At 35.6% G+C, this 14,298-nt stretch overlaps 1 protein-coding gene across 11 annotated transcripts in view; it reads left to right on the top strand.

Annotated features, from left to right (window-relative positions):
- The window catches only part of RBFOX1 (RNA binding fox-1 homolog 1), a 432,857-nt gene that overhangs the window by 314,255 nt on the left and 104,304 nt on the right, over nucleotides 1–14,298 (top strand). For 8 of the 11 annotated variants that reach the window (XM_072120775.1, XM_072120779.1, XM_072120772.1 and 5 more), the window contains exons 3-4: nucleotides 7,473–7,629; nucleotides 12,108–12,161. In XM_072120775.1, the coding sequence (XP_071976876.1) occupies nucleotides 7,473–7,629; nucleotides 12,108–12,161 (211 nt within the window). The remainder of the gene's footprint in view (nucleotides 1–7,472; nucleotides 7,630–12,107; nucleotides 12,162–14,298) is intronic. The other 3 variants (XM_072120783.1, XM_072120773.1, XM_072120776.1) reach the window with 1 other exon arrangement.

Genomic DNA, 14,298 nt, shown 5'->3' with positions numbered 1-14,298 from the left:
CATTACACAAATCAATTTGGTCAAAAGTACAGCACAGTGGGTACTCAAGCGTTGCTCACATAATATTGTCAACTTAATCATATAATGCCTAGAAGAAATTCACAAGCTTTTCTCCACGTGAAATAGCTTGATTGGTGTATCTGGCTTCTAAAGAAATAGACTTTGCATGACTTTTTGCAAGTTTTTTTTCTAGAAAGAAGTAAAGTCAACTGATTTTGGGGCGGGTTTAGTATATACATTTGTGAAAAATCGGTCAAATTAGAATATGTAATTACTGAGAAATCTGTCAACCTGCCCATAAAAGGTTAAATTTACATTTTATTACATTTACAATTCATACAGAGAAATGTACTTAAATTGTGAATCCCTGATAAAATGCTATGATGAAAAATGTTATGTACAGTTATATGTGGCCAACCAATGGCTGTGATGGTAATTTCAATCTGTAAGGGTTTTGCTACCATGCGGCAATATTGAATTGAAATTTAATTACCTAATAAAATATTGGTTTGTCACGAAAGTGGATACATCTGTACCCCCACCATCAACATCCAGTGATTGGTGCTGGCACCAATTGCAGGCGTTAACTTTTTAATTGCCATCGGAAAAGTGGCATTTAAATTACATATGGCCGCACACACCAATGCTAACCTGCTGTTTTTCCAAGCCTTGACCCAGACAGCTCTTTCACTTTGGAGTTGGGGCAAATTTCAACAGGTCCACTTATCACTATTCATAACAACAATGTGGGTTAACTCCTGGAGATAAATCGGCATGCATCTGGAAGCTCCGCCGCTCACTCTTGGCATAAGGCACCTTTCTTCTGTGCCAAATATCAATTCCCCACATTGCACCCAGTGTATTGTATTTGGACCTGATGAAGGGGACAGTTTGTCCCCATAACACTTAGGGCACATTTACTAAGGGCCCGCACACCGCATTTCCTTCAGGTTTTTGGTGCACACGGTCAGACTTTGGCGCAATCACGCCGAATTTCATGCGACACAAATCGGGGGGCATGGCCATTGGACAACCCAACTGATTCAGACTAAGCACGGGATTTAAAATTCAAATTGTGTCACAAGACATGCACTCACAAACACCAGGAAGAAGAAGGTGAACTCTGAAGGACTTCAGCAGGGAAGCGACACATGCAGGATATCGGGCGCATGATCTTAGTGAATCATGCCGAACTTCATCCTCGTCGGACAACATACCTCGGGGATCACAACAGGATCGGGTAAGTAAATGAGGACCAGAGTCCACACCCTTCCAAATAAAAAATACTTTATTCAAATACCCATTCATTTTCTAGCCTATGTGGCAGCACGTCTGTTATATCTTTATTTTAACTTTTCTCTACTATACTTAAATAACATTGGTTTAAACCATAATGGCTAAAGAATATATTGCTATAAAACAACAATAAAAATAAATTCTTACGTACATTACAGAGAGCTTGGTAACTTTTACATTTTTTTAAATCAATGATTCTTCATTAAAAAAACACAACATATCCTTCACAGGAAAACATCTGTTATCTAAATATATTATGGGAAATGAAATGGAAATTCTCACACATTGGAAATCTTTATTAAATTATTCACCAATTATTTCATTTCTGAAACCTCTTCAAAAGCTTCATTATTAATTTATTTATTGATTATAGCATATGAGATGAACGTAGGATGCAACACCGATGATAAACACTTAATTATGGAGAAGGCCTGAAAAATAAACTCGAAACCAGGTCACTGTTTTCCAGAGAAGATACAGAGAGCATAAATGTGTTGTTAATTGCAAAGAGTCATGGAGTGGATGTAGACCAGTAATTTATACAGGAACTAAAGGCCATGGAAGAGCAGCTAATCATAACAAATGGAGAAACTAATAATTAATAGATGACAGCAGCGGATTACATGGTCGTATTTAACAAACATAATTCATTTGAAGACTTTTATAAGAACCCAGGTTAGGCTCATCTTATCGCCTCTGCGTCTATAAATGCAGCCATTACTTATCTATTATATGTGGGAAATGGTAGCAATGATTAACAAGATTAAGACATCTATGTGAGAGGGTTTAAAGTTTACCTAAAAAATACAGTTCTACATTTTATGCCTAATATTCTGAAATACTTTTTTATGGAAAAGTGCTATGTAAGTGTTTTGCTACTTATGCAATCCTAGATATTATGATAGTTGTGAAGGTGCCTTCACTAATACAGGAGTCTAAGGCAGATCCTTATTTGGATAACTTCGTATTTGTCACAACATTTATCATCCAGATACTCATACATCCACCTTGTAGGCTTGGTAAGATATTTTGCATTTCCAAAGGAATCCAAACACCAGTTCATTTAGATCTAGCTTGTGTAGATCCAAATGGAGCACGGAAAGTCCAAGGTCAAGTCAAAATTTCCATATAGTACAAAAAGTAGCATATCATTTTTTTCACCCATATACAATTGACTTCTTTTAAAGGGAACCTATCACCAGGGACCGTTTTTCTGGTTGCAAAAGCCTAACACAGCTGGATTGCAAAGAAGCCTTTCTGCCTTTTCTAAGCATGTGCATTACAATATAAGTGTGCTTATAACCTACCTTACTAACTTACCCTGTCAGAATCCTCTATTTAGTCCCAGTGCTTTGGTTTGAGTACATTTCAAAAAAACAAGAGGTAACTTGTCTGTGCGGTAGACTGCTCAGCTCTTGGCCCCCACCTTTGTGCTACTGTACAGCTCCTCCCTCCTGCTCCTTCACAGAGGTCACAGCCTGGTGAGCTAACCTCAGTGGGGGAGGGAGGAGCGGTACCGGAGCACAGAATTGGGGACTAAGAGCTGAGGAGTGAGCAGCACAGACAAGTCACATATTTTATAAATGCATCCAAAGCCAACCCCTGGGACTAAACAGAGGATTTTGTCAGGGAGCCAGGTGAGTTATGACACAAAATTATATTTTAATGCAAATGGAAAGTAGAAAGGCATCTGTATAATGCAGCTTTAATGGGCTTCTGTAACCTGTCTTTAGGTGACAGGTTCCCTTTAAGGAATGTTCTGGCTTAGGTAGAAAATTATTGTTTATAAATTTGTAAAATACTTGTAGAAATTATACAGACTGAGAAGCTTGAAATTTTGTTCTATAGAACCCAATTTATATATTAAAAAATGTTATTAAAGAGGAGTAGAGCAATAAAAAAAATGTCTGCAAAATCTACTGCATATACTCGAGTATAAGCCGAGGCCCCTAATTTTACCATTAAAAACTGAGAAAACCTATTGACTCGCCTATGAGCCTGGGGTGGGAAATGCATTGGTCACAGCCTCCCAGTATATAAAGCCAGCCATTTCCCTTAATGGCCGTGCCTCTGCTGGTTAACACAGCAGAGATAAGAAAGAAGATTACCAAGCATCAGGAGCACCAGAAGGCGAGTATGTATGTTTAATTTTTTATTGACTCGCGTATAACGGGGACGGGTTTCAGAACATTTTTTTTGCTGAAAAACTTGGCTTATACACGAGTATATACAGTAAGTTTTTTCAAAAAAATCTTACACCCTTAAACTAAAATGTATAAAGTACATATAGATGCAATCGGCATCCAGAGTTTAAGTAAGTACTATTAAAATGTGTTGTTCCTCTAATATATCATATAAATGTTTTAGTTCTACAAAAAAGACAGTTTCATGAGGCAAGCAATTTCATGGACACTCTATATGCTTATGCTTAAGTGATTTTCTTGTCACAGTGACTGCATGATGGCTGGCTGATACTGTAGCCATAGCTCCCCAGACATTGCTCATCAATAATCTTCTAATATAAATACTTGTTTGTCTGGGTTTTTAAATTAGAAAGTTAATCTCAACAGCACACTACTAGATCTGTAGAGAGTCATGCAGAAAATGAGTGGACATGACCTTTTTGATGAAATGACAAATGATATGTTCCACTTCACGTACTACAAAATGCATTGACAGCATAATCACTAAGACACATGTAAAAAACTATTAATCTACACAAAATAGTGCATTATTCACATACATTATTATGTAAATCAGATAGATAATAGATAGGCATATGTAAAAATGTGATAGAGTCATAAATATATGTAATGCGTTACATGACTATAATAAACATCTACAGTTACATAACAATAAGTCCAAATAAAGAAAAATGTCAAAGCAAAATGGATACAGTGTGTTACATTCCATATATATTCCCACTCAAGGGAAACCCTTGCCTCCTTATATAATGCAAAGTGCACATTACGAATTATGTTAATTAGTCTCCTAAATGCCATTATACCATAGTCTCACTTACATACTGTCACATGGAATGTCAGTTTTAGCTGCTGACGGGTTCCAACAGCTAATGCTATGCTGATTTTAAAAATGCCTTGTCGGCATTCTGAATCATTCCAGTACTTTATGAAACTCTATTTTACATTACCTGGCTCCCTGCAGCAGCTGGTTGTTAGTCCCGGGGAAGGGAGAGTCTGGAGAATGCTGTAGCATCTTGTGTGCCTGCGCCTCTTTCTCCTTATGCATTCTTCCTCTCCACACCACTCCCTACATGGGAACAGCCCTCCTTTGAGACTCACCACATGCCACTGGCATGTAATGTGAAATAAAATTTCATAAAGCAATGAAATGATATAGAATGCTGGCAAAGGTATTTTTAAAGTCAGTACAGCACAGGCTATTGGAACCTGCCACCCACTTAAAATCATATTACTGGTGACAGGTTGCTTTAAGGCTTTGAGAACAAATCTATTTCCTCTAAAGGAAATGTCTAGTACCTCTTTCATATAACAGGGACTGGTGTATGTGACATGTTAGCACAGGGCACTATGGTTCAATGTTACATGAAAACTAACTCTTAAAAATTGAAAGGAAAAATCTAGTTTCCATTGATAAACTCCATTTATCAGTCTCTCACCCATTAGTTTCTTTCTGTCCTATCTGTAAATATCACAGCGTGGAATATTGTACAACAGTCAAAATCAGGCTTCAGTAGTAGCTTTTTACTTGTTTTTGATTTGAATCTGTGGGGACTCTATGGGGCAATTGGAGCTCCGCTTCCTTGATAAATCTGCTGCCAGAGTTCCTTGTTGTGTGGGTTGTTTGCGACAGTTGCATGAAAAGTCACAACATAGACCAGGGTGGGGACTGGCATAAATTTGCACCAAAAACTAGCACCTAAACCGCTACTTGTGCCAAATCGCAAATCACAAATTCAGCCGTATTGTGAAAACAAGTCTTTGCAAATAATGAATTTGGCGCAATCAGGGTCTATTGTCAAAGTGACTTTGCACTGTCTTATCTCCATTTGGCGCAATGGAAAGTCACAAAACAGCATTTGTACCACAACTGCACCAACATAACACCAAACATAGACAAGAAACGCAATGATAAATTACCCACTATGCCCCCCTAACAGGCACCACAATGTTGTGGAAGTTACATTGTATAAATTGTTCTTCATCGGGCTCTTCATGTGGAGGGATAAATATGAGGACAAAGTAAAAGGAAGATGAAATATAGCATTTATTATTAAATTTAATCAGAAGGAAGCAGGGGGTTGAACTACAGGGATGTAAATACAGTAAACATAAAATAAACCCAAAGGGTGATAGATATAGGTGGTGTGTGCAGTTTATGAACATTATATTACAAATTCTATGCTTCTTTAAAAAGATAGTCAATGTTTTGTGGGCAAGGGGGGTGGGATTGTAGTGCACATTATATATAAAAGAATTTAATATAGGCAAAACTTGAGGCAAGACTCCACAACTTGGGGGTCGAAACATTTCTGTGGTCACTTGAATAAAGGTGCACCCTGTTTTCGGAAATGTTTTTCATTGTTATTATTTGAGGGACTATGACCAGGTCCTAGGCCTGTGCACCCAAGTTTATATATTTTGCAGGTGCTGCTCTCTTTTAAACTGAACAGCACAAGTTTATATATTGTATATTATTGTAATAACTTATTATCTTAGAGTATAGTGTAAATATATTTGTATAGCATTACTTATTGTCTGGTTAAATGGTTATTTTTATCATGTTGTAGCTTAAAAATATAATTTAGAGTGTAAAGACAGCTGGTGAATGTTGGCAAAGATTGAAAAAACCTGCAGTAAGTAAAATATGGGTTGTAATTATATTAGATCAGAGTTACAGGTACATTAAATATGGATGCAAATGATACAACAAGATCTTTTCTGAAGCTGGCAGATTCTCAATAGCAAAACTTGTTACTGTGTGTAATTTTATAATTGTGTAATTTAGCACTTATGTAAATGCTTCTAATCTTTTAGAAAGATAGATCAGACTTTCTAAGAAACTGCTCGTAATCTCAAAAATGGATTTTTGCCAAATTGATAGATGGCAGAGAAATTGGGATGAAACATTATGGAAACAAATGTGAAATAGTTCAATATGAATTTTGCTGTTATAGTAAGTATAGTAATAGTAATGTACCTACTTTCAATGAGTTTTTTTGGTATTTTTATTATTGAAACAGAAATGGAAACTAGTTTTAACGAACAAGGAACAATCGTGAGCGCAGGTTAATCCACATCAAAAATCTTTGGATATAATATTTTGGATCTCCACAAAATGTTACAGTAGAAAGGGTTGTGTGTGAAAGTTAAAGAGGGTTAACTATTTTAAAATTTGCTCAATTTTTTCTCTTATTTTTGCATCTTTTTTGGCACATTTTATATATTTGTGCATTAATTTGTCACTTTTGTGTGACTTTTTATTTAAAAGTCGCAAAAACCGCACAGATTCAGCTGCTTGATATATCAACCACTAAGGTAAATCAGACAAGTCTAAAACCCAGAAAAAAAACAAGAAAAGACACAAATGTCCTGACTAAAGATAAATAACCCTCAAAGTAATATAGTTCAGTAGGTTGAATAAAGATTCAGGTGCAAAAGTATCACTAGAGATACTAGATTTTTTTTTTAGCTTGGGTCCAGGGTTCGGGTGCGTCTCATGTGACTTCGGCATATTGCTGCATGGCCGTCAATATGGCAATATGTCTGGGTCACATGTGACACACCCAAACGCTGCCTTGAACGTAAAAAAGAATTACGCTCATCTCTTCCTATTATCCAACATTATAAATCTATTCTTTGCCCCTTTCCCTATATTCAGGAAATAATTACTACTCAATTCAAATTATGGAAAACACAATAGTTAACTGGATTAATCTTGTTTCCATAAAATGTGAGTAAAATAAGATCTGGACAGTTTCGCTATGGGATTCATAAATCTGCTATTTTATTACCTTCTGGTCTGGGAAAATTCATAAGTGACCATTTTTCATTTATTTTCTAAAAAAAAAAAAAAAAAAAGAATTTTATATTAAAAATGTCTTTATTTTTGTATATACTGTATGTCTTGATTTAAATATTGTTAATAATATGCAATGATCTTATAAATAATTAATAGTTCTTTTCAATATATGTTTTTACATTGCAGCAAACAGATGAGTCCGCACAGACTGATGGACAACAACAGACACAGTCTTCTGAAAACACAGACAACAAAACACAGCCGAAGAGACTCCATGTTTCAAATATTCCATTCAGATTTAGAGATCCAGACCTTAGACAAATGTTTGGGGTGAGTAAAAAATTCATATTTTTCAGGTTGTGACATCAGGGAAGAAGTTAAGTAGTCTAAATTGGAGATTTGGTGGGCACAGACTTGCAATTTTTTAGACTCTGTGCTGTGGAAAGATCAGATGGAGTACATGTTTTTATAGTGGAATTGCAGTAAGGGATTGGACATAAGGCTTAAAAGATAAGCAGAGTCAATGGAGTTTGGAGACATCAATTGTGACCAATATTTGGTCGGAGGGCTGTCTTCAAAGAGGCCTTGTATACTCTGTTGACTTGTTTTAGTAATTCCTTGGATAAGGTTTCCCTATAAAATGTATGAACTTATTATTCAGCATTGCAGGTACACACCCCAAGCTGGTAACAACCAACTTATGTACAACTTTTTCGGAAAAGCAAAAGTTGAACAGCAGAATGTCCTTTGGTAATTTTATGATGGAAGCCAGTATACATGTTAAGATGAAAGAGGTCCTATTCAAGGCAAGCTTCACACTTCTAGATGATTTTGGACTATTATTTTACCTTGTTGTTACTTTAATCAGCATTTAAAGAAGGGAAGGTAAATCAATGTGTCCCCTATGATCATAGCACATCAAGATTCATCAAGAATCTGTCCCATACATAGCCTTTAACTTGTTAGTGTAGAGGTGATGTATTATAGCAGTTGACTGATGGAATTTTACACGTGCACATAAGGTTGACAACTACTTCTAAATCAATTCTTGAAGATTTCATTAGCTACAAGATTAAATCTCCTGGATGTCCTAGAAAATCCAGCTATGTGCTATCTAGATTTAATTCCAATAGACTCCAAGTCAGTTCAGTAAAGCTTAGGATAATTGTAAAGGCTTGACAATCCCTTCACATTTCAGGCTTATAAGGTTACTTCTCAATTGCCAATTTTCCAGTTTATTTAAGATAATTAAAAAGGGGTGTTGACTGGTGTTTGAAGTAGCTGGTGCAAAGTAACAAACATTTATTTCTTTATGGCCTAGTTTATCTCTTACCATTGGTATGCTCTTCAATAGGTTTACTTGCCGTAAACACAAAAAAACCCCACAAATTCCACATTATGATATCACAAAGCTTTTCTATATTGACAAATTTTGCTTTCCTTTATGTATATTGATTTCAAACTTGTTCTTTTTTTCTCCAATATAAGTGTCCATTTTTCATGGTCATTAAGAAATAGTTTCTTTAGTTTCATGTTTGTTTCTGTAAAAGTACTAAGAAACCAGAAGTAAATTTGTTGTAAGAAAAATCAATAATAATAAAATAGCAATCTATTCCAAATTTAGAAAAAAAATGCCGGGACGTTATTTACTGAAATGAGGCAGCTCAGAGATCCAGACTATAAGTAGCTAATACTAAAATAATATCTCACATGGAAAATCATAGAATTGCATAAAATAGTTCAATAGTATTAATTTAACTACCATAAGTGGCATAAAAGAGTATATAAAAAAATTAAAAACAAAGAAATTAAAAAGTATAAAAGTTGAAATCTCTCCCTTTTTCATAGAACTAATATAAAAATAAATAAATAAAAACATAAACATGTAAAGTATCACCAAATATGCCTGATGTTTCAAAATATAAAAATGTTGATCCCAATGGTGAACCACGTAACAGAAAATTCTGTATAATTATGTCTTGCCTTACAAAAAGTATGAAAGAGTTGGCATCAGAATAAGGCAGTAATTCTTTGAAGGTGATTTATTTTTAAATGTATTGGAACTTAATAACATCTATACAAATTTGGCATCTCATTGATTAGACTGACCCAAAGAATAAAGGGGAGGTTGCGTGTGGAGTGCACAGTAAAAAAAAATCATAAAAACAGCGCCCACAAGAAAATGACCCAAATGCGTCTTTTACAGCATTTGAATTTTTTTCACACATCACAGAATATTAATACCTTTACTTTTTAGTCAAGTTTTTACAAAGAAAACATGCCCTCATGTAGCTCTGTGCACAGAAATGAATCTTTGAAGGTGGTGAGTGAAAAATAGAAACACAGAAAGAAAAAGGGGTTAAAATGATTAAGTTGCTATATTCAGTGCTCTCTTATTCTTTCTTGAAATGTCAACTAATGTCTCCTGGTAGAAAGCAGCTATCGGTTACCCCTGTCCTTAAAATGGCAGAAGGTAGAGGGTCATGTGTGATCTCTAACTGCCAATGCCCAATCTACGTTATAGGACATTATTATAGTATTCATGAGTACAAGCTTTAGGTTCTGGGAGTTAGATTGGCCACAAACAATTATGATGCCTCCAAGTACATTTGACTTTAAAAGTATAACATTGTACATACCGAACGAACTATATAAAGGATCTTCAATTATTCTAGATATGCCTAAAGTACTTTAATAAAAAAACTACTAAAAAGCACAGCTTCACAAAATTCAGAAAGAAGAGAACCTGATTTACAAGCTGTAAAATGGTTCTTTTTCTCCTGTACACGTACAATACCCTTATTCATAGTTGGTTAGTTGCTTATGTACCTATCCTTAACTTACCTATTCCTGAGAAAAAATAATTTGTAATCACGTCCTGCTGAGAACTCAGACCCATTTAGACTAATGATAGCACAATAATTAGTTTCTTGAAAAGGAACGCATCTAAACTTACTGCACTGATGACTAAATAATGTCTTTTGGTAATAAGGTCATTTGCCAAGGGATGTAAAAACTACAAGCTATTTTCTTACAGTCAGAATAACAATAACGAATAACAATGTCAACATTGATTTTCACTGATTTTCATATATATAGAAAGATAGAAATATACTTTTTGAAAAGGAAATCTTTCCTGTGCAGTTGTCCTTTCTCTTTTTGGAATGGTATGAGCATCTCCACATGAGTTAAGCCTTCAATCCATCATATCCTCCAAAATGCTTGAAAGTAAAAGGCCACTTGTAGATACAGTGTCACACTGGGTTTCCATAGGCCCACCAGAGAAAATCAATTTGGGGGCCCAATTTTCATTATACCCCAGGAAATATTCTCTAGAAGTCTCCAAATTGTGGTGTTTTCTGATGGACCTCTGGTCTTCAGTATTGGGTTGAGCCAGGGGCCCACCGGAGGATCCTCTGGTACTCTGGTGGGCCAGTCCGACACTGTGTAGATATCTCGGAGACCCATGCAAGTATTATTGTATATGCCTCCATCAGTTCTTAAAAATGGTGCCAAACAGAGTTCCTATGGCTTAATAGTCCAGAGAAATATAAGCTGTGCAGGTTCTGTGCACATGGTTCTGCCCTGTGCATAAAGCATAAGTGGGTTTCATTGCATCGCTACTTCATGTACTGTATTACAGTAGTAGCAAGAAACAGAAACTTTACTACTAACTTTAAAACCCTAAACTTTTATTGATTGACGTAAATCACCAACTTTAAAGTACACTGTATTTGCAATTGAAGTTGTTTGGACAACTTTTAATGTAAAAGATGAAAACACACAGAGACATACAAAGATATCACACAGAACATGTACACACAAAATAGAGCCTTGTAATTCCAGGCCCATAACTGTTGTAGAATGGTATCATTACATTAAACACTTGCCCTGCATTATCTCTAACCTTGAAGAAGACTTATCCCACAGCTAGAACTATCACTGATTAAGATGGCTAGGAATATGTGTACATCCATCTGAACAGAGGGGCAGTCATGTCCTTTGCTGCTGCAATGAATGCCAGAGGGCCTCAATAGACACAAGTTTGGGCAATAAGTCACCAATTCTCATGATAGTGGGACACTCAGTAATTGACAATCAACAGACAGCTATCAACAATCATGTGGTTGGAGAATTGAGACAAACCTGTAAGTGTATGGGTATTAGGAGTTGTAAATGTTATTCTTATCTGGATGCATCTAACATATTCAAACATTTCTTCGGTAGTAGGCTATATGGGAATTATGTTTTTTTTAATATGTACCTAATGTTTCTAATAACACCCAATTGAATAATTGTTTGTATCTGGCAGACTCATTAAACTAAGTGTGAATGTCCAGGTGATCAGTTGTTTAGCCCTGCCACCCCTCCAGCACATGACTGCCCATCGCTTTATTTCTACACCAGGAAAAATAGGACTTTGCAGCCCCGACTCGGTCATGGAGCAGTGAGCCATAGAAGACTATGGGGGCTGTGATCTGGTTGCAAATTATGCAAACAGATCACTACCCCTATAACGGGCATGGGAATGTACCCTTACACTGCACCAGATCTGTTATCTAGCATATTACTTTGTACCACTTTGAAACAATTTGCCCCCATTTAGAACCAATCTCTTGTTATCTATTTGATTTTGAGTTGATTCACAAGCTCCCCACTACAAGTTATTTATAATAAACCATATATTGGTAATGATAATAGTTTGGGATAAAGTTTGTTTTCTTGGAGTTTTTTGTGGATGGAAAGTGTGCATGAGACTTATGTATTTATTAGGATTTATTTTTTTGTTTTTGCTTTCATTCCTGCAGCAATTCGGTAAAATCTTAGATGTTGAAATCATTTTTAATGAGCGGGGATCAAAGGTAAGATGTTTGTTCAATATTTTTGGAAAGTTTTTGTTAATGATTTATTGTTTATTTCTTGGTGTACTGAGTATTTATTTTTTTAGTTCTTGAAAAATTGATTGTTATCCACAAATAAATCTTTTAGTTACGAATCATGTTTTAGGGCTGTTTAAGTGATCAGTCTTTGCCCCACAGAATGACCACATTGTACCACAAGTATAATTTTAATGCATAACACTCCATGAGGGGGTATTTATCACTTGCTGGATCATGGCGCCATCATGTGGCAGGGCAATTCTATGCCAAATCCTGCCTGACATAGAATTGCACTATATCTTACACCTGTTCCAGTTAGTGTGCCGTGCTTGGCATGGAAACCCCTTGCAGACCTTCTCCACTGCTGGCAACAGCCCACTTTGATCCAATCTGCACCTACTTTGGCTGCAGTTGGGCTAAGAGGGTAAATAGTCAAAATTTCTGAACATGCACCAAAAATAGCAACTATTTCATTGATAAATCTTCCCCCATGGGCCCAATATAAATGAAACCTTAAGCTAGTACTGTCAATAATTAGACATACAGTTAATCATCGGAATAACATAAATTAAGCACATATTAAATCTCCTATTTTACTCTTGACAATTTTTCTGTATTTCCTGAATATTTGTTTGGTGTGTAAAATATGCAGCATTAGAAGATAAGAGGTTATGGACTGTGAGCTTAAAATAGAATTACTGCTTTCTTTATAGAGATAATCAAGGGTTTTACATTTTTTTCCCTTATCCCCTAGTGATAATTACATTTCTCATCACAGAAAATGAGTTCATGTTTGTGGAATAAAAAGAAAAAAAAATAACATTTGCTGGAATAGGTATTTTCCTGTTATTGAAGTGAAAGTTGGTAATATAATCTAATATGCTCTCAAGCAATTACCCTGTGTATTGCTCCAATTTACTCTGGTGCAGGGTTTTTCTATCAAGCAAAAGAATCTCTTTACTCCGAGCCTTTGAATACATAATGTGATTTGTATATATTTTTGTTACTGATAAATGATATACTCTGGCTTTTCTGAGCAAATTATTTTTCCATAGTTGTGTAGAAGAGACTTGGAAAGAGAAATATGCAATGGTCCTTGAGGCTAATAGTTGTGTATATTCTGTATGCTACGTAAATAAATATTTGGGAGCCCTTATTTGAATAACCCATATTATGCAAGAAGAACATTTTTTCTGTGTTGTTGCCTCAAACACATCCAACATTTGAGGAATAGAAATAATTTATTAGTAATAAAATGGTAAAGAAGAGTGCACACCCGATTTCCATGGACTATTTGGCAATGGTAGACAAAGATTCTCCAATTATTTCTCTTTCCTATAGAATGTAGAAGACTTTGTCTCACATATAAATAATGAAGCCGCAAAGTATTTCATTTAACATCACACAGATGGACTCTGGTCAACTGGTTTTTACACCACCAAATTACCAACACCGTCAGGTAGGGTATGAACAGAGAAGAGTGGACCCAATGGGCTGGTTTTTCTGCTCATGGAAATTGCTAGGGGTCAGTTTTCTGGATTGGCAGTTCGGCCTCCAATTTGGCAATATGTCCAGGTCAGGCAGCTATTCTGAACTCGACCATTGGGTCCGCTTATCACTAGGTATGATATATCGATTCAAACATTGCCTGTTTTTTGTTAAAACCCATTTATCTATAATAAATCGCCTCCACAGTCACATGCAACTGAGAAGAATCCATTTCTGACTTGAGTCACTTTTAGAGGCAGAAAAGGGGAGTGTCACTTCAGATATTCCTATCTTAGACTCTATAGTACCTATATTTATTATATTATAGATTAGGAATCTCATCCTTGAGACATCTGCAAATGCGAGCTACAGATCAAAATTCTTTAACTCTGTGTATTTCCAGTTCTGTAGTCCACTCAAACCATAATTTGATTTTAAAGATAAGATTCCTATCTTTAAAAGAACCATGGTTCTAGCCCACAATATGGAAATCTGAAGTAACTTTCCCCCTTTGGCCTCTAAAAGTGACTCATCTCAAACAAAAAGTGAGTGTTTATGACTTTGGAGTACATTTTTATAGTTAAATGGTGAGATTTAACATAAAAAAGGGAATTCTAGAAAGTATATTTCA

This window comes from Engystomops pustulosus, chromosome 8, assembly GCF_040894005.1.
Source record: "Engystomops pustulosus chromosome 8, aEngPut4.maternal, whole genome shotgun sequence".
Lineage (NCBI taxonomy): Eukaryota > Metazoa > Chordata > Amphibia > Anura > Leptodactylidae > Engystomops > Engystomops pustulosus.
The sequence above is the reverse complement of the archived record's forward strand: the minus strand, read 5'-3'. Positions and strand labels throughout refer to the sequence as shown.